At 62.4% G+C, this 24,895-nt stretch overlaps 1 protein-coding gene across 1 annotated transcript in view; it reads left to right on the forward strand.

Moving 5' to 3' along the window:
• FBRSL1 (fibrosin like 1) overlaps positions 1-24,895 on the forward strand; it is a 95,334-nt gene that overhangs the window by 50,363 nt on the left and 20,076 nt on the right. Inside the window, 1 exon segment of the mRNA XM_021923197.2 lies at positions 6,822-6,851. Within this exon segment, the coding sequence (XP_021778889.2) occupies positions 6,822-6,851 (30 nt within the window).

Here is a 24,895-nt window from a genome sequence, read left to right on the forward strand (position 1 = left end):
AGCCCCCCAGTGGTCACGCACCCCCCACCCCGGAGATAGCTGCCTGGCTGCGTGGGGTGAGTGCACATATGCCCCCCACCTGGCCGCGCCCCGCCCCCCCCCCAGGCAGCCCAGTTCTGCCCATGGAGGGGAAGGGAAGTGGAGCCCGCGCTGAGCCCGCATGGTGGAGGAGTACGGATTCACAGGACTGAGGCAGCCGAAAGGGGCTTTCCAATGATGAGACATTTCACACAGTGTGAAGCTCAACTTGAAACCTTCCCAGCTGCTCCTTGCCCTGGGGGCCACCGGCACCACGCCAGCCCCTGCCCCTTATTTCAGCCAAATCACTTGATTGGAATACATTCTGTATCCCGCCCGAGTGTGCAGCCCAAATGAAGGCGGGCCCCTTGGCACTGCCATCTGGGAAGATGGGGTCCCACAGGGCAGGGCACGGGGCCCACAGCCACTCATGCTCCTGCCCCATCCCTTCCAGAGCTGCTCCCCCGACCGCCCCGAGCCATCCAGGGAGCTGGAGTTTCCAGGCTGCAGGTTCAGACAGAATAGGTCAAGCAACCGAGCCGCCGTCTGCCCCACAAGGGCCCAGCACAGGCGGCACAGGTGGCCCTTTTCCCCACTCAGTGGCATGCGGCTCCGTGGCAGGTCCTGAGGTGCCCACATGCCACATACAGACATTGGGACACAGGGCAGGACACTGAGGGCAGAAGCCACCAAGGGCAGGATGACCAGATGGTACAGGGAGGGGTCGGGAACTGGCACACGCAGGATGCACCATGGCACATGTGCATATGGCAGATGCTCCTCGTGTCCCCGGGTACCTGGGTGTGCACACACGGCTTACCAGTGCCCATGGAGGACACGTGTGCACACTCAGGCCGCACACACTCAGCCAGGTGGGGCTTCTGCACCGGCATTCCCAGCAGCTTGGCCTCTCACTGACGCTCAGGCCAGGCCTTTCCACTCCGTCCCGCCCACGCCTTGCCGCTGTTCGAGGCACCTCTGGTCGGTGCAGGCGCCCATGTTGTGGGGGCATTTTTTCTGCTGGTGAAGAGGGGTCAGGGCCCCCTGCCCCAGGTAGTTGTGTTCAGGAACCTTCATGCAGTGTCTCGGGGCAGAAACCCGGCCCTCACTGGCCCTGCCGGAGCAGCTTTGGCCCTGCCTCAGCCTCTCTCCCACCCACCGGGCCCAGGCAGCTCGCCTGGATGAGAAGCTGGGGAGGTGGAAGCAGAGGCTGGCAGTGTTTCCAGCACCTTCGTCCAGTGCAGGGCCCAGACCCTCCCCAGGACAGCCCCTTGGCCCCTCTGTCTCCTGTCTCCTCCCCATCCTGCCTGGTCGGGGCCCAGACACCGAGGGACCCCTGGGAGCGGCGACCTCAACGCAGGGTCCCTGCTCATGAATTTTTCATGCCTTTGTTTGAGCAGTGGGATCAGACGGCCCCTGAGCGCAGCGAAGCCGTAATTAACGCTCGCGCTGAGAAGGGAAGGCGTCCTTTGCTGCTTAATAGCCGTGCTGATTGGTGTCTCCCCGTGTGCGGGGCTGACAGGCAGCCCCGACCCCAGCCCGTAGCTGCCCAGGGTCTGGAAGGGGTGCAGGGAGGCCTGGGTGATGGGGGCCAAGCTCCCTCCAGGCTCTTCGGGTACCAACGGTGCACTGCCAACTGGCAGGACCCGTGCCCGGCTGTAGGGTGGGCCCAGATGCCTCTGAGGGATGGGGGAAGGGGGAGAGGTTGGTGGCAGTGGTGGTGACAGTGACAGTGAAAATGACACTGATGGCAGCTCCCATTTATGAAGCCTGGATGCCAGCGGCTGCTGTCCCGAGCCTGCCACGCATGTTGCCTCCTCCAACTTAGAAGCCCCATGAAGGTGCCGCTGTCTCTGCAGATGAGAAACCGAGGCTTGGAGAAGTGAAGAGACCTCTGCCACGGTGTCCAGTGTCCATGAAGCAGTGGGGCCAGGACCCGCCCAGACCAGGTTCTGCGAGGCAGTGGGGCCAGCACCGGCCCAGACTGGGCTTGCGAAGCAGTGGGGCCAGGACCGGCCCAGACCAGGTTCCACGAAGCAGTGGGGCCAGGACCGGCCCAGACCAGGCTTGCGAAGCAGTGGGGCCAGGACCCGCCCAGACCAGGTTCCGCGAAGCAGTGGGGCCAGGACCGGCCCAGACCGGGTTCCGTGAAGCAGTGGGGCCAGGACCCGCCCAGACCAGGTTCCGCGAAGCAGTGGGGCCAGGACCAGCCCAGACCGGGCTCCAGGGTACACGTTAACTCTGGGCTGTGCCCAGCATTTGACACCCCAGGGCCGGGGCCCAGAAGCTGGGGGAGGTGTCAGGAGCCCACAGGGAGCTGGCAGGCGGGGATGCAGTTTCCTCTTTTCAGCAGGAAGCAGCTGTTGGTGCTCATGAGAAGTCTCCAGGTGTTCAAATGTTGGCAGCCAATTTTTAAAAAATAAATCAGGCCAAACCAAACCAGTCTGTGGCTTTAAAAGCCACGTCTCAAGGCCGTTGTCCACCCACGGGTGAGGGTCTGGGAAGGCCACTAATTAAAAGCCATGTCTCGAGGCCATTGTCCACCCACATGTGAGGGTCTGGGAAGGCCGCTAATGGAGCCTGGAGGTGCTAGGCATCCCCACCTCACAGCCACATCTGTGAATATGGTGATACGCAGTGGCCCCTGGGGTGGTCGAGGAACCCACTGTCATGGAGGAAGAAACAGGTGCCTGAGCTTCTCAGTCCCACCGCAGCTCTCACACCCAGCTTGGGATAGAGGTGGGGCAGATAGAGCTGCCCAGGGCCTGGGGGAGCTGAGCTGTGGGCTTAGGGTGGGGAGCCCTGGCTCACACCTGGCCTCTGACCCTCGCTGCTGAGTGGTCTGGAACCCCTGGCAGGTGCCTCCCTCTGGCTGCCCCACACCTTAGGCGTGAGGGCCAGAGCCCTGGGCAGGAGGAAGGAAGGGAGTCCAGTGTTTCGGGGGCAGAGGCTGTCCCCACGGCCACTCACCAGAATCACCCAACTGCTACTTCCCGTCCCAGGCACCCGGGTTTAAGTGGTCTAGGGGCCCCGATTGGCACGGTTTAAAACTGGACTGACTGAGGGCATGGGTGGAGAGAACAAGCACTGACAAGTGGTCTCGAGGGCCATTATTGGATGGTGAGGCCAGACAGACTCAGAGGGGCCTTGTAGGCTGGCAGACCATGGTACAGGGAGCTGCTGCCTGCTGGCTGCCGTTGGAGCTCAGGACGAGTAGAGAAGGAAAGACTTGATGTCAGGGTCTCCTTGTGGCTGCAGGAGGGCTCACCTTTCCAGCCTTGGCCGTCAGGATCATAGACAAGCATGAGCACTGCCAGGGCTGAGAGACTCTAAAACTCCCAGACTAAGACTTCATCTACTCCAGAGTAGAGGGCATCTTCTCGGTCTTGGCTTTGTGGGCAGACGATGATGGTAATGATGGTGACGATGATGGTGATGGTGACGATGATGGTGATGGTGACGATGATGGTGATGATGGTGATGGTGACGATGGTGGTGAGGATGGTGATGATGATAGGATGGTGACAGTGGTGATGGTGGTGAGGATGGTGACGATGGTGAGGATAGTGACGATGGTGATGGTGAGGATGGTGACGGTGACAATGATGGTAATGAGGATGAGGGTGATGTGATGGTGACTGGTGAAGATGGTGGTGAGGATGATGTGATGGTAATGATGGTGATCATGGTGATGGTGGTGAAGATAATTGTGATGGCAGTGCTGTTGAGGATGGTGACACGACGATAGTGATGATAATGGTGGTGGTAATGAGGATGGTGATGGTGGTGGTGTGAAGATGGTGATGACAGTGGTGATGGTGATAGTTGTGACAATGGTGATAGTGATTATGGTGATGGTGATGGTGAGGATGGTGGTGATGGTGTCGATGGTGAGGATGATGGTGATGGTGGTGATGAGAGTAATGGTGATGGCAGTGAGGATGATGATGGTGGTGATGATACCGTCGTATGTGTGTAATGTACTATATATCAAGCACTGCCTTAGTGCTTTGCACGTATTCACTTATTTAAGTCACACAATAACCCTATGAGCTGTAAGGGAGAACCCTGTAAGTTGTTCCTATTTACAGAAGCATAAACTGAGACACAGAGAGCTCAAGGCCTTGCCCAGTGTGGGGCCGTGAAGCATGGAGCCAGCGTCTTCTTTGGAGCCTGAGTCTTGGCCTCCTGACCATGCCCAGCATGTCCCTTCGGGGCCTGGGGTCTGTCCTCTGCCCCCAGGCATTCCTGCCTATCCCAAACCCACACAGGGTGATGTTCCCTGGGCCACTGAGCCCAGCCCCAGCCCCGTGAAAGGTCGCCTCACTCAGGCAGCTCCCAAGAGACAGATGTGTCTCTCCTTTTCCTCCTTGCCCTGATTAATTGCCTCATTCCATGCCGACTCCACTGCAGTTAAACATTAATTCAGTAGGACTTAATAACATGAATTAATTCACGCCCCGCCTGCGCCTGTCTGACAATGCCGTGCTGTTTGGTTAATTAGAGGATTCATGCACTTGCTGGAAAGCTTGTTGGAAAGCACCCCTCACTGCCTCCTTGCTGTTGGATACATTAAACCCTCGCCTGTGCGGTCAGCCTGGCTGGGTCCAGTCACAGACCTGAAACCCATGGGGAGATCTGTAACTAGGTCTGGGCTTGTGGGAGCTGCTGGCTCCAGCCCATGGGTCTCAGGGCCAACCCAGGCTTAAGCAGGGATCTGGGTGCAGGGACAAGAGCAGAGGCCAGACTGGGCAGGTGGCCTCTAGGCCACGGGTGCACCCGTGTGGCCCCAAGTGTCAAGCTGCTCTCAAGGCCTGATTGGCCGAAACCCGACAGTCTGGTGGGATTGCCGTTTCCAAGTCGAAGGCTCTGCAGCGCAAATTAAGCAGGGAGAGGCCTTCCTGGGGTCCCCAGAAGTCCCACTGTGAGGTCAGAGGGCACCTGACGCCCCCATAGGCCTCCGAATGCTGGAGGGGCTGCCTCCTGTCTCGCCTCCAGGGCCCACTCCCTCTCTGCCCTCCCCAGGCTCCCCGTGTGCAGAGGGCACCCTCGGCACAGTCTCAGCTCCTGCTTTGCCCTCTTCTGGCCCTCTCAGCCCTGGCGTGTTCTGGCATGTTCTGGCATGTTCCTCCCCTCCCCTGCGCTCCCTGCAGGAGCTTGTGTGCCTGGTCTGGGCCTTCCCCTGCCCCACCTCCTGGTCTTTGCTTGCTTTGCTCCTGGCTGAGCCTGGGCAGTTCCATTTCATACTTTCCTCAGCAGACACCAAGGCCCGCCCATATCACAGCAGGGGAGATGGAGGCCTCCAGGGGCCCAGGGCCACCAGCAAAGCTGGTCCACATGTCGGGGTCCTGTGCCCAGCCCTTGGCAAGCTCTGCACCTGCAGCCTCCGGGGCGGGACGGGCCTGGTTCTGACTTGGAGCCCTCAGTACTTGTGTGGTGGGCCCAGCTGGACGGGTGCGGGTGGGACTGAGGCCCTTCTCCTCTGCCTCTCATCCTAAAGGCCAGACCAAGGGAGACCCTAGGAGAGGGCTTGGCCATGGCGGAAAGGCCACACCAGGAGGGACCCTAGGAGAGGGCTTGGCCACGGCTGTGTAGCCAGAAGAGGCTCCCACCTTCCTCTCTGTGTGGGAAAGAACACGCGCCGTGGGGGTCCTGGCCCAGCCCACCAGGGCAGCGCACAGCCGGGACAGACAGCCTGGGGGAGCCTGTCAGCCTCAGGAGACCCCCCCACAGGCCCACCCCAGCTGCCCGGGGTCCCACCAGTAGGAGTCACCTGGAGTGTGACTTGTCACGCGCTGGGAGCAGCCCTTTCTGGCTGCAGAGTGTCTGCTAAAGCGCGTTTCACACCGTGCCGTGAACTCCATCACCAAAAACTCTGCAGCTGCAGCTGGACATGGAGGGCAGCCATGCGTTCGATGACCTGCATTAATCCAGGGGGCTCCACACAGGGGGGCGCCGCCCACACGTCAGGCTGGCACTCACCACCCTCCATGCCCTGGGGGGTTTATCTTCCACCATATCATTCGTTCGACGTGAATACCTCATAATTGCAGTTGTCAGGAAGGGATTTTTCCTCTTCTGATTCTTTTAGGGGACACTGCAGTCAGTGTGTTCTTGGTAAAGCTCTGCTCACTGAAAATGGAAAGCGGATTTTTTTTCGGGATTATCACACCCCCACCCTAACCAGCCAAACTGACAGGCGGTGCTGGCATCCAGTGTCTAAGCCTGAGCGGCCGTGGCCCTCTGTGCACTGCCAGCCCCTCCCCAGCCCCCGGCTGTCCTGACCCCAAAGGCTCCCAGGCTCTGCCCACCATGAGGAGCTGGGGTGCCTGGATCTCCCAGCCCATGTGGTGCCATCGATCCCCTCGGGGGTCACTGGGGACAGTAGGGCTGTCCTGGGCCAGAGGCTGCCCTCCTTCCTGGCTGTGCGGAAGGCTCTGGCTGGCCTGGGATGGGGGTCTTCATGGCCGCCCTGCTTTGAGGGTCTGACCAGTGAGGGCTTCTCTCAGGCTGCAGGGCCGGTCTTGTCCCCACCGCTGGTGAGTTGGCCTGGCTGTGCCCCATTGTCCATCGCACCCAGGGGGGCTGTGATCCAGGTCTGTCTGGTGCAGCGCCGGGCCCTGGCCCACGTTCCTCCTAACCACCCCGACCACCGGGGCCTGCTGGCACCTCCCACTCCTGGCAGCAGCCAGGGCGGCCCCCCCCCCCCCCCCGTGCCCCTGCAGCCTGGCTGCTACCATGTCCCGAGCGGGTGACACCAGTTGGTGCGGCTCTGACTCACTTCTGTCTCTCTGTTCCTGCAGTGCGACAGCGAGAGCGGCCCGGACGACAAGGTAAGCCCAACGTCTTCCTCCTGGGCTTGGCTGACGGCCCTGCCCTCCCCTGCTGACTCTGGCCCTGCGAGGTGGGCCCTGGAGACCAGGCAGAAGGTCGGGCACTGGGGGGATCCCCCTGCCCGGTGGGTGCAGGGAGCTTGTGGCCTCCCAGTTGTGGTGGTGTTGGGGGGTGCTGGCCTCTACTGGCTGTGGAAGAGCCTGTCCAGGGCTGGGGCCAGTACCATGGCTGGCGGGACACAGGCCCAGGTGGGCATCCGTGCTGCCCCAGCCAGGAGGGTGCCCTGGGCAGGGCTGCCGTGGGGTCGGGCACACCAGCTCCAGCTCCTGGGTAGCAGAGGGCAGCTGGGCCCGTGCCCCAGGACTGGCCCCGTCAGTCCTGAGGGAGCAGGGGCAGAGCCCAGCCCCCACCTTAAACCCGTAGCCCCCAGAACCAGGCGGTAGGTGCCCAGCCTATGACCACATCACAGTCCCCCTCAGTGTACAGGAGCAGCACAGTCCCCACTAGTGCAGGATTCCTGCAGCCTGAGCCAGGAATGAAGGCCCTGGAGCAGCCCCTGAGCCGTGTCCCCTCAGAGCCTCGAAGCAGCCTCCATGGGGCTCTCCTTCTGCCCCAGGGCAGCTCCCAGGCCCGGGCCTGCCCCACTTATCCCAAAGCCTCTCAGGGAGGAACCGTCACCTCCTGTGGCCGAGGAGCATCAGGCCCAGGAGGGTGAGGAGGCCGGGCACGCGGCGTGAGGCCCTGGCCCGTCACCACTGCGCCTCACTGTCCCCCTGTGACTGCCAGGGGCCACTCAGGGACACCTGGATAGGGGTGAGGGCCCTGCCAGGTGTGCCAGGGAAGTGGACACCCCGGCCTCAGAGACGGCCCTGCAGAGGCCCAAGGCGGACTGCATGTGTGCGACGATTCTCACTTGGGCCAGGGAGACACTGCCCTGGGTTTCCAGGAAGGCTTTTATGAATGGAACAGTTCCACGAGGGGTCTGCACAGGGGTTAGGGGACGCCCACAGTGGCCTGTGTCCCAGCAGGAGCTGTCTGGGCTGTGGGGTCTCACAGTTGAGGGCCCAGTGGGGGTCCAGATATTGGAGCCAGAGTGGCGGTGGCTGGGAGAGGAAAGCTGGGTGGTTCAGTTGGTGATGCCCCAAGAAGTCAAGGTAAGTTGCCACGGAAGCCAGAGGCTGGGCTGTGCTGGCTCCTTCGGTGGCTGCGGCCTGGGCTCTGGGGCAGGCGCCACGTGGGCCGTGGTGTCGGGCTCAGCCACGTCTGGCGCTCCAGCTTCCTGGGCTGCTTCCAGCCACGGTGTTCCTGCGCCACGCACCTCTCCTCGCCCGTCCACGGATGGACAGTGTTGGGGATGTGCCCTGGTGGTCACAAAGCCCACACGAGTGGCCTCACCCGGGACCCTGTGTGGCTCCGCGTGGCCCTCAGCCCCTGCCCACAGCGCCTGCGCTCAAACCCAGAGAGGCCTAACATTTCACCGGAGTGACGCTCGTCCTGATCTCAGGAACGCTCAAACCCAGACAGGCCTAACATTTCACCGGAGTGACGTTCGTCCTGATCTCAGGAATGAAATGAGGTCACGGGCACCTGGGAAAGAGCCACTCACCCCCTCCCCACCTCCTTTCATTTAAAAGCAGTTTTTGGGGAAGACACTCCACAACCAAGGGCTGCTCTGAGGAAGGCAGGAAGGAGAGGATTTCTGGAGCCTGGGGCCTGCTGGGGGCTCCCTCTCCCGTCCTCGCCTGCCTTACAGAGGTGAGGCAAAGCCACCTGCGGCCCCGGAGGCCAGGTCCACGTGGAGTAGGTGGTGCTGGCGGGGAAGGCTGATGGCCACCCCTATAACCGCACACCCTCAGTGTCCAGCAACCAAGGGTAACGCCAGCCTCTGGGACCTGACCGCTGTCTGTGCAGGCTGTGCCTGCAGTGATGCGGCCCCTGCCCGGGCCTGGGCTGGAGGCCGAGGGGTCCATGGGAGAGCACGGGCTGAAAGAGGATTCTAGAATGGGGTCAGGTAGAGTCCGCGTTTGTCTCTGAGACGCCTGAGCAGCCCCAGGGGAGATGACCAGCTCTGGGCGGTGTCCGGGAGGGAGTCCAGGCCAGGGCTCCACACACAGAGGGTCCCGGCAGTCAGGTGAGGCCGGCGTTCCTGCACACAGGATTCTGGCAGGCAAGGTTGGCATTCCGTGCTGTTGGGGCCGTGTTGGGGCTTCCTGAGGCTGTGGTGGCCACGGGTCCTGAGGAGGACGGCAGGAGAGGGGGAGGGGCTGCCAACCTTTCTCCAGGGCAGCGCTTCAGGTCACGCCCACTCTGGGGAGAGCAGCGAGGCCTGGCGGGGCGGGAGCGGAGAAGGCAGCTCCACCAAACACTGAGTCCCGGCGATGGTGGCTCCTTCTGGCTGCTGCAAGGTCTGAGCGCCAGCGGACGTGGGGCAGGGTGCTGGCAGAGTGGGTGGGACCCGCCTGCGGCCCCGTTTGCTTCTGTGGGGGGCAGCTCCCGGAGGCCGGGCAGAGCAGCAGAGTGGGCCAGGAAAACCTCAGGGGCCTCTCCTGTTGGCCCGTCAGCCTGTCCATCTCTTGTGACCTTGGGGCGTGCTCTGAGGGGGGTCCCAGGCTGACTTGACAGAAGCCGAGGTGGGGACAACCCTGGTGCGTTCTGGGAGCCGGCAGCGCGTCTCCTGCAGCAGAGCGAGAGGGAGGAGCCCAGAGCATGCAGCAGGAGTCTCTGTTTCCTTCCGAGTGCGTGGGATGCTGCACCATAGGACACCCCCGTCCAGACGTCTCCACGTCTCTGTGGCATCCAGCCCGAGGCTCGGAAGTCAGCTTTCTGAGTTGGGGAGAGCTAGGAGGGTAGGAGGCCTCGGTCCCTCCTGGTCTTCTCTGCGCGGTGCTGGGTTCAGGTGGTCAGGAACTTTCTCTGGGCAGAGGGTGTGTGTGTAGCCCATCCAGACGCACACAGAGGCATAAGCAGGTGTAGGAAGTCAGCCAGCGCCCCACTGGCCGTGACCAGCCCTCCTCGCTACCCACCGGGAGCAGAGTCATCCAGATCTCTGTCTCTGGGCACCGCTGTGCAAGGCCGGCACCCCTGCCAGGGAGCAGGAGGCAGAGGCAGGAGGGACAGAGCCCTGCAGGCTCCAGATGGCAGAATTCCTGGCTCTGAGACGGGAACATGGGGGCGCTTTGCATCAGCAGTGCCCAGAACCCCCTCCGCAGCCCCGGGCTTGTGTGGAACCCATCTGTGAACTGGATGTGGAAGGAAGGTCCCCGAGTGCCCACGTTTACAGGGACCCTCGGAGACCCTCACTCAGACCTGGGAAGCCCATTGCTCACATGGCCTGGCCGCTCCCAGTGGGCAGGAGATGGAGAAGCCACAGACAGCATCCTGGGTGGGGTCTGTGGCGGTGACCCAGCAGACATGCAGGGAACAGCCCTGCCCGCGAAAGCAGATGCCGGGGCAGGTGGCAGTGCACCTCGAGGAGCCTCCTGGACGCGGTGGTGGGGAGGGCGAGGGTGCACGTCTCAGGCCAGTGTGCTTCCATGTCTTATCCCACATCTGTGGGTTTGAGCTCGGTCTGGGGTGCCAGCTCCCACCAGGCCAGCCACCCCTTGGGGACTCACCCTGGGCTCTCCTGCCACTCAAGGTGGAGACTCTGGGACTGCCCTCCTCCACGTGAACAGACTGACCGAGACACCTCTCCACCACCTCCCTCACGCTGTGCCCGCTCAGCCCCCGCTCCCCAGAGGCCACCCACCCTGCGAAGCCCCTCCTGGCCCTTGGCAGCTGATGGGAGACTCCGGTGCTGCCAGAAGGCCCCTTCGCAAGTCTGTGGTTTGTGTCTAACCGCATTTTCCTTGGAAAAGTGTGGGGTGAAGAGCGATATGGGGCTCCATAGGCAGCTGCCAGGTGGTGGTGGCCTCGCTCCTCCTGCTGCTGGTGGCCACCACGGCCACCTCAAGGGACAGCTGTCGGGCCTGTCTGCAGAAGCCCACCAGGAAGCACCCCCAGTGCTGGGCCTCGGCCAAGAGCACTGGCCTGGAAGGGGCAGGGCTGGGGGACAGCGGCATGAGGTCAGACATAGCGTGGGGTAGACCCCGCAGGCAGCCCACCATCCACAGCCTCCATGTTCTGTCTGCAAAATGGGGCCACAGTGGAGCCTGGGCAGAGGGGAAAGCTGCCCACCACCCCGAGGCCAGACCCCCATACCCAGCCCCTCCCCAGCAGACCCTTCTTCCGGTGGGGCGCTGGGCCTGACTGGGTCCCCTCTGAACCTCTGCCGTCTCGTCGCTGAAGTTCGTAGGTTCTTGTTCTCGGGAACTGCGAGTTCAGGCACTACCAGCGGGACAGACAGAGGGACGGCTGGACGGCTGGACAGGCTGGAGGCCCCTGCCATGGGCACTCACCCCACAGGACAGAGGGACGGATGGACGGCTGGACAGGCTGGAGGCCCTCTGCCATGGGGCACTCACCCCGCAGGACGGACAGAAGGGTGGATGGACGGATGGACCGGATGGACAGGCTGGAGGCCTCTGCCATGGGGCACTCACCCTGCAGGACAGACAGAGGGATGGATGGATGGATGGACAGGCTGGAGGCCCCTGCCATGGGGCACTCACCCCACGGGACAGACAGAAGGGCGGATGGACGGCTGTGCAGGCTGGAGGCCCCTGCCATGGGGCACTAACCCCGCAGGACAGACAGAGGGACAGATGGATGGCTGGACAGGCTGGAGGCCCCCTGCCATGGGGCACTCACCCCGCGGGATGGACAGAAGGGCGGATGGCTGGCTGGACAGGCTGCAGGCCCCTGCCATGGGGCACTCACCCTGCAGGACGGACAGAAGGGCAGTGGACAGATGAACAGGCTGGAGGCCCCTGCCATGGGGCACTCACCCTGCGGGACGGACAGAAGGGCGGATGGACGGCTGCACAGACTGGAGGCCCCTGCCATGGGGCACTCACCCCGCGGGACGGACCGAAGGGCGGATGGACGGCTGGACAGACTGGAGGCCCCTGCCGTGGACACTCACCCCACAGGACAGACAGAGGATGGATGGATGGATGGACAGGCTGGAGGCCCCTGCCATGGGGCACTCACCCCGTGGGACGGACAGAAGGATGGATGGATGGCTGGACAGGCTGGAGGCCCCTGCCATGGGGCTCTCACCCCACGGGATGGACAGAAGGACGGATGGACGGCTGGACAGACTGGAGACCCCTGCCATGGGCACTCACCCCACAGGACAGACAGAGGATGGATGGACGGCTGGACAGACTGGAGGCCCCTGCCGTGGACACTCACCCCATAGGACAGACAGAGGATGGATGGATGGCTGGACAGGCTGGAGGCCCCTGCCATGGGTACTCATCCTGCAGGATGGACAGAAGGGTGGTGGACAGCTGGACAGGCCGGAGGCCCCTGCCATGGGTACTCACCCCACTGGACAGACAGAGGATAGATGGACGGCTGGTCAGGATGGACAGAAGGGCAGTGGATGGCTGGACAGGCTGGAGGCCCCTGCCATGGGCACCCCGCAGTTGCTCATCTTCCATGGGGTCCTGGGAAATTTCCAGTGTGTGGGTTACGCCTTTGTTATATCCAGCCGCTGGCAGGCCGGGCAGGCACCTTCTGAGGAAGGGTTGCTGCATGTATCTGCAGCTCACGGAGGCTTTCTTCTGTGTGTCTCACACCCACCCACCCCAGCCCACTCCTGGGAGCCCCGTTCTGGGGGCTTTGGAGGCCCATCCATCCTTCCCTAGGGACAAGTGCAGGGAGCGGCGTCCCTGGCACTGCTGTCTCTGGTGAACTTGGGCCAGGACTCTCTTTGCTGGACATAGATCCCACCCACACCAGGTGACCATGGGGTGACCTCACAGGGTGTGCGGGGTTCTGAAGCCGCCACCCTCCTGCCTGAGTCCTGCACTTTGACTTGGGGCTGCTGAGCCCAGAAGGGCCTTGAGAGGGTTGGCTCAGTGGGGCGTGGGGGCCTTGGGTGGTTGGGTCCCCGAGACAGGCCATCTGTGCTCTCTGTATGGCAGGCTGCGGGGCCCTGCTTGCCTGGGTCCCACGTGGTAGAACTCGGCGTTTGGTGGGGGCCTGCTGGGGGCAGGAAGGGGTGGCGCCCCACCCTGAGCTGGTATCCGTGCTTCGCTGGAGCCAGGCTGAGGGCATGGGCAGAAGGTGCGGACCTGTCCGTCCCTTTGAGGACCGAGATCATGACCACCACAGAGTGAGCACCCGGGTCCTCAGATCAAAGGCCCAACAGCCAGCGAGGCCTCTGCACCGGTCCCAGCAGAAGCGGGGCCTGGCTGAGGCAGTGACATCACAGACTCGGGGCAACACGGGCGGAAGGGGGTCTCAGCGTCCCACAGCTGCTGTAACAAGTCCCCGTAAACACAGTCACTCAGAACGGCACAAGCTGGTGGCAGCGGTGGAGCTGGAGGTCCAGGGCGGGTCTCACCAGACTGAAGTCAAGGTACCGACCTCAGGGGAATTGGTTTCCTGCTTTTCCCAGCCTCAGAGGCCCCACTTGGCTGTACCTGGGCAGCTGCTCCGCTCCACGGGCCTGGCCTCGCTCACGGGGCTCCAAGAACAGAACCTGGATTGTCCTGAGGGCCCCGTGGTGTCCCCGTCGGGGCAAAGGAAGATTTAGGATGCACTGGAAGCCCAGAAGTCCAGAGAAGGGGCTCAGAGCCATCAGTCACCACGGGGCACCTCGGGGGTCCCACGAACACCACAGCGGGCATCAGACCCTGAAGCGTCGGGAAGGGCCTCGCCGCCTTGGGAGGGGTCAGCAATTAGTGGAGGACCCTGGGCAGTGGCAGGGAGCAGTGACAAGGGCCCCCATTCAGGCTTTCACCCCTGGCACGTGGAGGAGGTGCTGCCCTGCCCCAGAAGCCTCGAGGGCAACCCACACCCTCAGGAGGCCCAGCTTGGGGTGTCATTGCAGGGCACCAGCAGAAACGGGGGTCTGAAAACAGCGGCCCAGAGTGGATTTGGAACAGACCAGGGTGTCTCAGAAAGGATGTTTCATAAGGTGGGTTTTGATTAGTATGTTTAAATAAATGTAACTCAATTGATGTTAAACATGCATCTTAATGCTTTTCTAAAATGTGCAATTGGGCCAGTTGCGGTGGCTCACGCCTGTAATCCCAGCACTTCGGGAGGCTGAGGCGGGCAGATCACTTGAAGTCAGGAATTCGAGACCAGCCTTGCCCACATGGCAAAACCCCGTCTCTACTGAAAATACAAAAATTAGCCGGGTGTGGTGGCGAGTGCCTGTACTCCCAGCATTTTGGGAGGCCGAGGCGGGCGGATCACCTGAGGTCAGGAGTTTAAGACCAGCCTGGCCAAAAAGGTGAAACTCTGTCTCTACAAAAAATACAAAATTAGCTGGGTGTGGTGGTGCGTGCCTGTAGTCTCAGCTACTCGGGAGGCTGAGGAGGGAGGGTCACCTAACCCGGGAGGTCAAGGCTGCAGTGAGCTGAGATCGTGCCATTGCACTCCAGCCTGGGTGACAAAGTGAGACTCTGTCTCCAAAAAATTGAAAAATAAAATGTGCAGTTGGAACTATATCTCGAAACCGGAAACCAAACATTCTGAAGACAAGCTTGTGTGGCCTTTGGCCCCATCCTGCCCCCTGCTGGGGGCGACCTCCACCGCAGACCTTCTGAGCCCTGGTTTCCTTGCCTGTAAAATGGAGTCGCGCCGGCCCGGGCGGCTGTGGGGATGGCCGAATTCCATGCGTTTGGGGGAGGTACGCGTTTCTTGTGATTTAATATTTAACAAATGTTAAACCTGCGCTGTGCACAGCTCTGCTCGGTTGGGAATGCAGCCATGGTGTATCTCCGGAGGGGGTCACGGCTTTCCCTGGCAGGCAGCCCCGGGCCGTGGTGTCCCACGGCCTTCACAGTAGCCGCCCCACCCGAGCGTGAGCGTGGGGGCCACGATAGCCGCCCCACCCCATCGTGAGCATGGGGGCCACGGTAGCCGCCCCACCAGAGCGTGAGCGTGGGGGCCACACCCACAAGTCCAGCATCATGGTGTCAGTTTCACGCTCCCTCCAGAGGCCCCAGAGGAGGATCCTTCCTGCCTCTTCCCACTCCTGGTGACCCCGGCATCCCTGGCTGGTGGCCGCATTGCTCCTGTCTCTGCCGCCGTCCGTCCTCATGTGGCCCCTCCTCTGTGTGTGTTTTTGTGTCTCCTCTCCTCAAAATGATGCCAGTCCTCGGATTTAGGTTCACCTGGATAACCTGGGACAGCCCCATCTGAGGATCAGGATGGGTGGGGGCTTGGGGCCTGCAGGTGGCCCCACCTTTCTCCCGGAGGGCACTCGTGCCTGCGTACCAGCCTGCAGGGCCGGTTGTGGCCTCAGGGTTCGGGAAGGCGCTGCCATCCCTGGCTCGGCACAGCATCCCTGGGCTCTTCCCCCAGCCCCTGGGATCCTCTCTGCTCAGAGGCTTTCCCTGGTTCTGCGTTTCCGCGAAGTTCCGGCGCCTTCTGCCCTTTCCCCAGGAGCTGAAATTTGCCAGGATTTGCATTTCCAGGCCGGCAGCCTCTGAGCATCTCAATAGGTGGTTCTGGCTTTTGCTTTTCTCCCGACATTCTGGATGGAGATGGTGAACGCAGGGTTCTCCGGGCTCCCCATGAAACCGTCCTCGGGCCTGGGGAGCCTGGCCTACCCCTCACCTATGCACCACAGCCCTGCTCAGAGAGCGCACACCTCTGTGGCAGGCAGAACCACAGAGTCATTCCATGGCAAAGCCACACTGCTAGCATGGCTGTGGCCTGCAATAGCAGGCGCAGGCCTAGGCCCAACCCCCCAGGCCAGAGCCTGCTAGGCGTGTCTGAGTGTTCATCCTATGGGATGCCCCTCTCCAGGCCTTTCTGCTGCCCCCACCACCCACCCCTGTCCTGTGGGACGCCCCTCTCCAGGCCTTCCTGCTGCCCCCACCACCCACCCCTGTCCTGTGGGACGCCCCTCTCCAGGCCTTCCTGCTGCCCCCACCACCCACCCCTGTCCTGTGGGATGCTCCTCTCCAGGCCTTGCCTGCCGCCCCCCACCCCCGTCGGACCTGCTGGCATCATGGTCACTGGGCCACACGGCCCAATTCAAGGATATGTGCCCCGCAGAGTGGCAGCCTTGAGGAAGCAGTCTTGTGGTCTCCCGGCCCCGGCACTCAGCTAACCATGGCCAATTGGAGGCTGGGTGCCCCCCAGGGCGGTTCCCAGGGTGATCTGGTGTCCCAGGGTGGCTGGGGCAGCATGGCTGAGAGGACCCTATGTGCCCTGCACTCCCTGGTAATGGTTGGGGTCTCCAGCACCTTCCCATGATGATGACCCCCCCGCCCCCCCCGCTGCATAACGATGACAGACACAGTTACAGTGTTGGTTGCTGAACCATAAGCTCTGGATAAATGTGCCTCTGAACACCACCATCAAGTCCCTAAGTGGATTATGTATATTTGGCCTGGAAGCCTGATATTTAATATCAGCGTGCTCTCCCGTGAATGCTTTTCTTTCTCCAGATAATCTATTCCCACTCTGCTTCCTTCTAGACTTCTAACCTCGTTACATCTTTCATATCAGAGCTACTCTCCTTTCTAAACAAAACACAGACCTGCCTCGGGTTCTCAGGGTCTAGTTTCACTCCCAAACTGGGGCACAGGGCTGTGGGGCAGGGCTCGAGGCTGGGTTTTCGACCCCGTTGACCCAGGCCAGGATCTCTACCTGTTCCAGGACAGTCAGTGCTGAAGGCAGCCTCGGGACTGAGGTTGGAAAGTGGGGTTGGAAGTCTCGTTTGTGGGAGGAAGATGGCTTCTCCTGTGATTGGAGTGGTGAGGTCCCAAGAGAGAAGCTGGTCACATTGAGTCTGTGGCTGTAGCCCAATCGGAGCTGGCTAGTTGCTGCCCCTCAATTCCTTCTTTCTGATCCCCCAACTCCCCGGACCCCGGGCCCCCGTGCTCTATACCCGGAGAAGGAGCCGATGGCAGCACAGCTTCTCGGGGCTGAGGATACACTGGCCCCATCTATGCAGGGACCCCAGAGCAGGGCCCGGGGATGGCATCCCTCCCAGGGCCAGGCATGCAGGAAGGGGCTGAGCTAGGGTTGTGCCTGAGTCTGTCTTCTCTCCTCCCCTCCCGCTGCCCGTTCCCTCTCTGTGGGCCTCGCCATCCAGACTCCTGATAGACAGAAATGACCTCGGCACAGCGCCCCTTCATGGCCTGTCCTCACGGCCCCTCCTGGCTGGCTTTGCCCAGGCCAGCACCCTGGGCCTGACTCTAACCCTGACATCTCCCTGAGGGCTCCATGCATCTCAAATGGAACAGCCCCATCCCCATCTCAGGAGTGTCCCTGCTGAGCCATGAGCCCTGCAGCCAGCCTGCCGGCTCAGCCCAGCTCTGCCCCAGACCAGCCACGCCAGCAGCACGTCTGTTTGCTCGTCAGTGAGACGAGTGGTGACCTGTCCAAGTCCTGAGAGTACAGGCTTCAGGGCCCTATGGCTTGCGGCACGCGGTACATCTGGAAGTGCACAAGTGCATGCTGTTTTCATGGCAGGAAACAGCAGGACTTTGGGGGCCACTTGTTGCTAAAGGGAATACGTATATTTGGTTAAACAGTTCAAATAGAACCTGAGGGCTGGAACTCCCTGGCTGAGGCCGACCTTGGCGATTCCTTCTATACCATTGGAGGTGTCCTGCGCATGTTGGCGCCTTTGGGAGCAGAAAGTGCTGGTCCAGCTTGCAGAGGGCTCCATCGAACCCGTGTGGGAGCCGCTCCTGCGGTTTGAATGGCTGCAGCTTCCCCCATGGATCGGCCCTGCCTGGGCCAGGCCTTCCAAGCCCAGAAATAGAAACGTGGCTCCAGCTCCCACCTCAGTCCCGAAACCTGTGCCCAAGTCGTCTGTCCCTGGCCCGACCAGAGCTGGCCTCCCTGTGTGCCCCCAGCCACGCAGCAGCTTGGAGGGACCCGACCTTAAACACTTCCCAACTGCCCCGTCCAGAGTTAGGCCTGCCCTCCCTTACTCGCAGTTGGTGTCCTGGTTTTCTGCCAAGTGGGCGCTGGGATGGAAGGTCCCGCGCTGGGTGTCTGGGTCGGCCAGGCGCACATAAGCAGCCTTTGCAGGAAGGCCTGGCTGGGTCTGGATCCGAATTCAAGCGCCCCACCCTAAGGGAGAGCCAGGTGGTTCCTGTCCCTCCCGGGGGGTTCAGGGCGGTGGTCTTGGGGGGTGCGCTGTGCAGCTGTTTGCAGCTACAGCAGCTGCTTGGAGCCGTCTCCAACTTTGCACCTCGGTTTCACAGAGGGAGAAACCGAGGCCCAGGGAGGGCGGGACTTGCAGCAGGTGGTTGGGGGGAGGGCTCCTCTCTTAAGGTCCCAGCTCTCCACGGTGGCAATGAGGTTGCTCTTTTTTCCTTTTATTGAGACTGGGTCTTGCTCTGTCACCCAGGCTGGAGTGCAATGGTGAAATCTCGGGTCACTGCAGCCTCCACCTCCCGGGCTCAATTGATCCTCCCACCTCAGCCTCCCGAGTAGCGGGGGCCACAGTCTTGCGCCGCCAACTCCGGCTAATTTTTTATTTTGTAGAGACGGGGGTCTCCCTATGTTGGTCAGGCTGGTCTCGAACTCCTGGGCTCAAGTGATCCGCCCACGTCGGCCTCCCAAAGTGCTGGGGTTACAGGCGCCCGCCACCGCGCCTGGCTGTCGCCCTTTCTGACTCAGTTTCCCCTTCTGGGAGCGGAGTGGCAGCTGTCCACAACTTTTTGTTGTGAGGACCGGAGGAGCGGCGCCCACACAGCGCTTAGTGCGGCCGGCGCTGCGCGCGCTTCCCCGGGTGACCGCGATCGGAGGCAGCGCGTTCGGACCCCGGGCCGGCGGCGGGCGCGGGTAGATCGGCGCCTCGGGGCTGGATTAGTCGGGTCTGCCCGCGCCCCGCCCCCGCCCCGCCCGCGCTCCCGCCTCCCGCGCGCCCAGCTCCGCGCCCGCCGCCTCGGGTCCCGCGCCGCGCCCGACGTCCGCCCGGGGGCCGAGAGCGCACCGAGTGCCGCCCAGAGCGCGCAGAGCCGGCGCGGCGGACATGCGCGTCCCCGGCCCGAGCTCCGGCTGAGCAGGGCACGCGGGGAGAGGGGTCGCCTGGACGGGCCGGGGCCACCCGGGGCCCGCGCTCCACGCCCGCTTCCATGCACCCCGGTTCCGGCCCCGGGACTAGTGGCGACCGCCTGGGGCGCCGGCGAGGTGAGTGCGCGCTGCGGACTCCGGAGAGGGATCGGGACTTTGGGGGACAGGGGAGAGGGAGAGACCGCCCCTAGAAGAGCGGGACGCCCGAGATCCCCGGGCCTTCTGCCCACCCCGCCTCTCCCGGAGCCGAGCGCGGAGACCGCGTCCTCCCGGGGGCGCACGTGGCGGCCGGCGGACAGGGGTGCGGCGCGGCCGAGGGTCCCAGGCCCGGGTCGGGCACCTGGGATCCGGCGGTGGAGGCGGGGCCGAGCGTTGTGGGGGGCGCGCGCCTTTGTCTGCGCCCCGGTGCGGAATCGGCCACCCGGGTTCCCGGCGCCGCGCTCACCTGCCCCGAGTTGGAGTTCTTTGTCTGGGGCGGGGCGCGGCTAGCCCAGGCTGCGCCGCGTGTCTGGCCGAGGCTGCTCCGCGGGTCGGGTCCTAGCAGACAAAGCGCGCCCTGACCTCCGCCCGCCACCGGGATTGTGCACCTCGCGGGGGCTGAGGCTCGCCCGGGCGTCCCCTCTGCCTCTCCGCAGGGACCCTGAGCCTCCGGGCCCGGAGTCCTCCCACCTGTACCCCGGGCTGGAGTGACCCCCTTCCCTCCACCCCACGCGGGCTCAGCGCCGGGATAGGAGGCGAAGGCGGCTGCTCGCGCCTGGGTCACGTTCCTGCAGATCATGGCTGGGAAGTTAACGCGGGTCTGGTGGCCCCTGGGGCTGCCCCCCCCCCCCCCCCCCCGTTAGGTCAGCTGGCCAGCGCCGGAAGCCCTGTCCTAGAAGGGAAAGAGCTGAGGGACCGCGTGGGAGAACGAGCCCCACAAGGTGCAGCTCCTGTGTGTGGTCTAGGAAGGGGCTGGAGCCTGGGCCAGGCCCCCAGAGGGCCGGCCCCGGGTCTGCTCTCAGCCCTCCAGAATGGGCGTGGCTGCACCTGGCCAGGTGTCCAGGTTCTCGCTGTGAGGTGGAGGCCAGCTGCGTTCCGGGGCCTCTCCTAGGGCCGAGGACCCCTGGAGCACCCATTCTCAACTTCCCCGCGCAAACTTGTCTGCTAAGTGTAGGGCCCACTGTGGTGTGACCAGCGTGGGTGCTGCTGGATGGTCCCAGTCGCGCGGCCGGTGCGGAGGACCCTCCCCTCCCCTGCAGCCCTCTTGGCTTTGCTGGTGTCTGGGGCGCCCCCTTGTGGCCCTGGGGAGCTTGTGCTCGAGCCTGGGACGGGGAGCGGAACCCACTAGAGTGTTTGAGTCCCAGTGAGGGGGACAGCAGCAGAGCCCCAGCCAGGGCTCCAACCTGTGGTTACCCTAGAGACGAGGGCCGGCTTTGGGGACTGTGCTTTGGTGTCTGCCTTTTGGGTTGGCCGTCAAACTGCAGGCTGAGCTGGCTTTTCCTCCCTCTGCCCACCTGGGAGGCCTCAGCACCCACCTCCTTTCTGGCCCCTGGAGAGTCCTGGCAGCGTGGTGGGGCCTGCTGCCCCACCCACAGAGGGGGCAGTTAACAGGTGGGCCACCTGGTGAAGAGGCCGCTCAAACCCGGATGCCAGCCAAGAAGAGGGCCCGTGTGGGTGCCAGAGATGGGGCAGCCCCTCAGATGAGTGTCTGGAAGGCCTCCCAGGAGGATGGTGCAGGCCCAGGCGAGACCCCAGGGGGCTGTGGCAGGCCTGGGCGTTCAGTGCCTGGTTTCTGGCTGGCGTGGAGCAGCACTGGGGTGCATCATCCCCATCCTTGCTGTGTGAGGGGCCCAGATTTGGGGGCCTGGCCCAAGGGAGCGCTTGGTGCTGTCACTGCTGGGGGATGGGCATGGCCAAGGAAGTGCCAAGCTCTTTCTGGGGAGCCCCAAGCCCCCTGGAGGCCCAAAGGCTGGTCTGGACTCCTCCCTGCCCACCTGCGCAGACCCCTTCACTGTTCCTCCTCTTTCTCTCGGAGTCCTTCCCGTTTCTGATGCTGGATGGTCACTGCGCAGCCTGGGTCACCAGCAGTGGCTGGATGGGGCAGGGAGGTGGAGGCAGACCCCATGGGAGCCACACTTCTGGGGGATGGTGTTGAGGCGAGCAGAGGGGAGAAAGGCACACGCCCCAACCTCCGGGCCCCCGACTTCCCAGGGGTGAGAGGTTCCTGTCCTTCTTTCTTTGTAATAAGCCAGGATTTGAGGGGTGGTGGCTGCAAGGCTGGGGAAGGGAGAGGGTCATCGGGGCCCTGGGCCGGGGCTGGGAGGGTCCCTGCATGGGGTGCCAGGATCTCCTAGCTTCCATCTGACCCAGCCGCTGCATGGTTGAGCTGGGTCTGAGCAGCGGCCCCCTCGTCTCAGAAGCACGTTCTACATCACTGCCTGGGGGTTGGTGGCTGGGGACATTGGACACAGAGTTGGTGTTTCACCCAGCAGGAGGCTGGGCTGCAGGACCCCCGCCACTGCCGGCCCTCAGCAGGTGGATGAACCCCTCAGCCCTGCCAGGAACTGCACAGGGCGAGTAGATCAGGTAGCGTCAGTGCCAGGAGCTCCGCGTCCCCTCACACCAGCTGTACCGCAGCCCTTTAACACGTGCACATGCAGGGCCCAACCACTGCCCCCTTCCAAAGGGCCCACCTTCCTCCTGTGCAAGGACCTTTTGGGCGCGTGTGGGTGTGGCAGGCCCTGTTTGGCTCTTGCCATCTCACAGGCATGGACCCACTGGTCTTCTCTGTGGTTTGGGCTCTTGCAATATGACTAGGAAAGGCTTCCCATTCCAGCAAGAAGGTGGAATCCACACCTGGTCTTCTCTGATACGTTGATGGTTTTTCACTTTTATGTCTGTGATCTGTCTGGAATTATTTCGAGAAGGGGGTAAAACAGGAGCTTGCTCTGAAGGACCTACGCCATGCCTGGCCCCCACAGCCTGCACCCCACGCCTGGCCCCCACAGCCTGCACCCCACGCCTGGCCCCCGGAGCCTGCACCCCACGCCTGGCCCCCACAGCCTGCAGCGTGCACCCCACGCCTGGCCCCCACAGCCTGCACCCCACGCCTGGCCCCCACAGCCTGCACCCCACGCCTGGCCCCCACAGCCTGCACCCCACGCCTGGTCCCCACAGCCTGCAGCCCACGCCTGGCCCCCACAGCCTGCACCACATCTGGGGCTCCTCATTCTGCTCTGTGGTTCTCCGTCCATCCCGGCATCCGTGGGAACTTTGGGGGTTCTCATCCCACTCTTGGATCTCCGTCCGTCTGTCCGTCCGTCCCGGCATCGTGTCGCGTCGTTTCGTTGGTTTCCAGTGCTGTCATTTACTGGTGGTAAAATGCACCTATTTATTTCTGCGGTAAATGAAGCTATTTTCAGTGTGCGGTTTGCTTTTTGACATATACCTACAACTTTACACCCACCACGGTCTCCCCTGAACCCCCGAGCTCCTGTCCACCCGCAGCACCCCTCCGGCTGCTGTGGCTGGGGCTGCACTCACGGTCACACGGCTGCGTGCTCTTTGTGGTCTGGCTTTAGCTCCTGTGATGTTTCTGAGGCTCACGGAGCGTGTGTCAACAGCTCCTCCATGTGCATGTGTGGCTGAGGCAGGCGCTGTCTCGCCACACGCTCACCGTTGACCCGTCTGCTAGTTGCTGGACACGGGTGTCCCTGCCCTCTGGGCAGCTGGGCCTGGCTTCACCCAAGCCCCACATCAGGCCCCAGTGGACCCTGAGCCACCTCGTCTCCTCCCTGGACAGCAGCGCAGCTCCCTTGGCTGGGCCGTGCGGGATTCAGGGGAAGCAGCTCCCGTAGTGAGGACCTAGTAATGCATGTGTTCCAGATCCCTGCTTGGGATTTTGATGGGGGTGATGGGAAACGTGCGCTGTGGCACGGGGACAGCAGGCCTCTTCCCAACACCCAGTGCCCCTCTGGGCTGGCTCACGCCCTGGCGAGCTTCCTGGCTCTGGGAGGGCCCCTGCCCTCGCCCTCCAAGGTTTTTTTTTTTTTCTTTTGAGATGGAGTTTCGCTCTGTCACCTAGGCTGGAGTGCAGTGGCGCGATCTCGGCTCACTGCAAGCTCCGCCTCCTGGGTTCACGCCATTCTCCTGCCTCAGCCTCCCAAGTAACTGGGACCCAGCTAGTTTTTTGTATTTTTAGTAGAGATGGGGTTTCACCATGTTAGCCGGGATGGTCTCGATCTCCTGACCTCGTGAACTGCCCGCCTCGGCCTTCCAAAGTGCTGGGATTACAGGTGTGAGCCACCGCGTCTGGCTGCCCTCCCAGATTTTAGCAAGTTAGAGAGCTGTGGGTCTTGTGCACTTTTCACCAGCCAGCTTCCTAAATCCCTTTTTATTGTTTTAGCCCTAAGAGTCACAGATCATGTTACAGATCGGGGGACAGACAAACATGGAGCCCCTGTCTCCCAGCACCCAGCCTCCGAGTCAGATGCTCCCCACGCCCTGGTCTCTCACAGCCGTGCTTGCTCGGCAAGCCTGGCTGGCCCCTCCCTGGTAGCGAAGCCGTTTATTTTATTACCTTTGTCACTGTTACGTTTCAGCTACACAAGTATTATCAGAAAGCAGTCTCCTTCCTAAAAACTTAAAATACGAGCGTTTAAGCCGGGTCTCTTGTGCCCGCCACCCCAACCATCCCAAGAGGGGACTGCTCTCTCCTGGTGGACACGAGCTCGAAACCTGTTCTACAGTTTCACCAACATGGACGTCGACACTCACGCACCTGTGTACACACGTGATGCTCATGGACACAAACATCTATGCACACACTGCCACCCAGGTACACACGTACCCGAGTGCGCCCACATACATACAAAAATTTGCAGAGTGCCCACGCATACATACCCGAGTGTGTGCCCACGCATTACCGTGACACTGGCGCCGCACATCGCATTCGAGCGCTCAGCGTAATAACGCATCTCAGAGTGCGTGCCTACCGCACATGTACCCGAAGTGTGCCCACGCACGCATTCCGAGAGCCCATGCAATAATACACCGGTGAGCCCACGCATTAATACACCGAGTAGCCCACGCATTACGCATCTGGAGAGTGCTCGCGTAATACGCACCGGTATCGGCGTTCAACCTGTTACGTACCCGGAGTGAGTGTGCTCAATGCATAACGCATTCCTGAGAGTGAGAGTGGGTGCCCCCGCATATGCACACCGGTGAGCAACACCCACGCATTAATGCGCACTGCGCCCAGCCATTACATTCGAAAAGCCACCCACGCACACGCACCATGTGCTCATGTGTACATGTACCCAAGAGTGCCTTAACAATGCACACGCACACCTCGGTGTGCCCATGTACACGCATTCGGTGAGCACCCACGCACACGCACACCGGTGAGCACCCACAAAATAACGCGCACCGAGCTCACACACAACGCATCTAGAGAGCGCTCACAATGCCGCACTGGTGAGCTTCACGCACACGCATTCGAGCACCTTATATGTACACGCACTTGTTTTTCCCAATGCATTAACGCAGCAATTCTGAAAGCTCACATTTACCCGGTGAGCCTACGTACACGTACCCAGAGTGCAGCCATTCAAAGAGCACCCACGCACACGCACTGGTTACCGTGTACATGTACCGAGTGAGTAAACATGTACACGCATGGTGCCTACGCATACGTATCCGAGTCCAAGAGTGAGCGTGCCCACGCACATACCCGCTCACGCACTAACGCACCCGAGAGCCGCACACATACACGCACCAGAGCACCACCTACATGCACCCGAGAGCGCCCACCTACACGTACCTGAGTGTGCTCACATACACGTACCCGAGAGTGCCCACGTACACGTACCCGAGTGCCCACCTACATGTACCCGAGAGCGCCCACCTACACGTACCCAAGTGTGCTCACGTACACGTACCCGAGTGCCCATGT

This window comes from Papio anubis, chromosome 9, assembly GCF_008728515.1.
Source record: "Papio anubis isolate 15944 chromosome 9, Panubis1.0, whole genome shotgun sequence".
In the NCBI taxonomy this organism is placed as follows: Eukaryota; Metazoa; Chordata; class Mammalia; order Primates; family Cercopithecidae; genus Papio; species Papio anubis.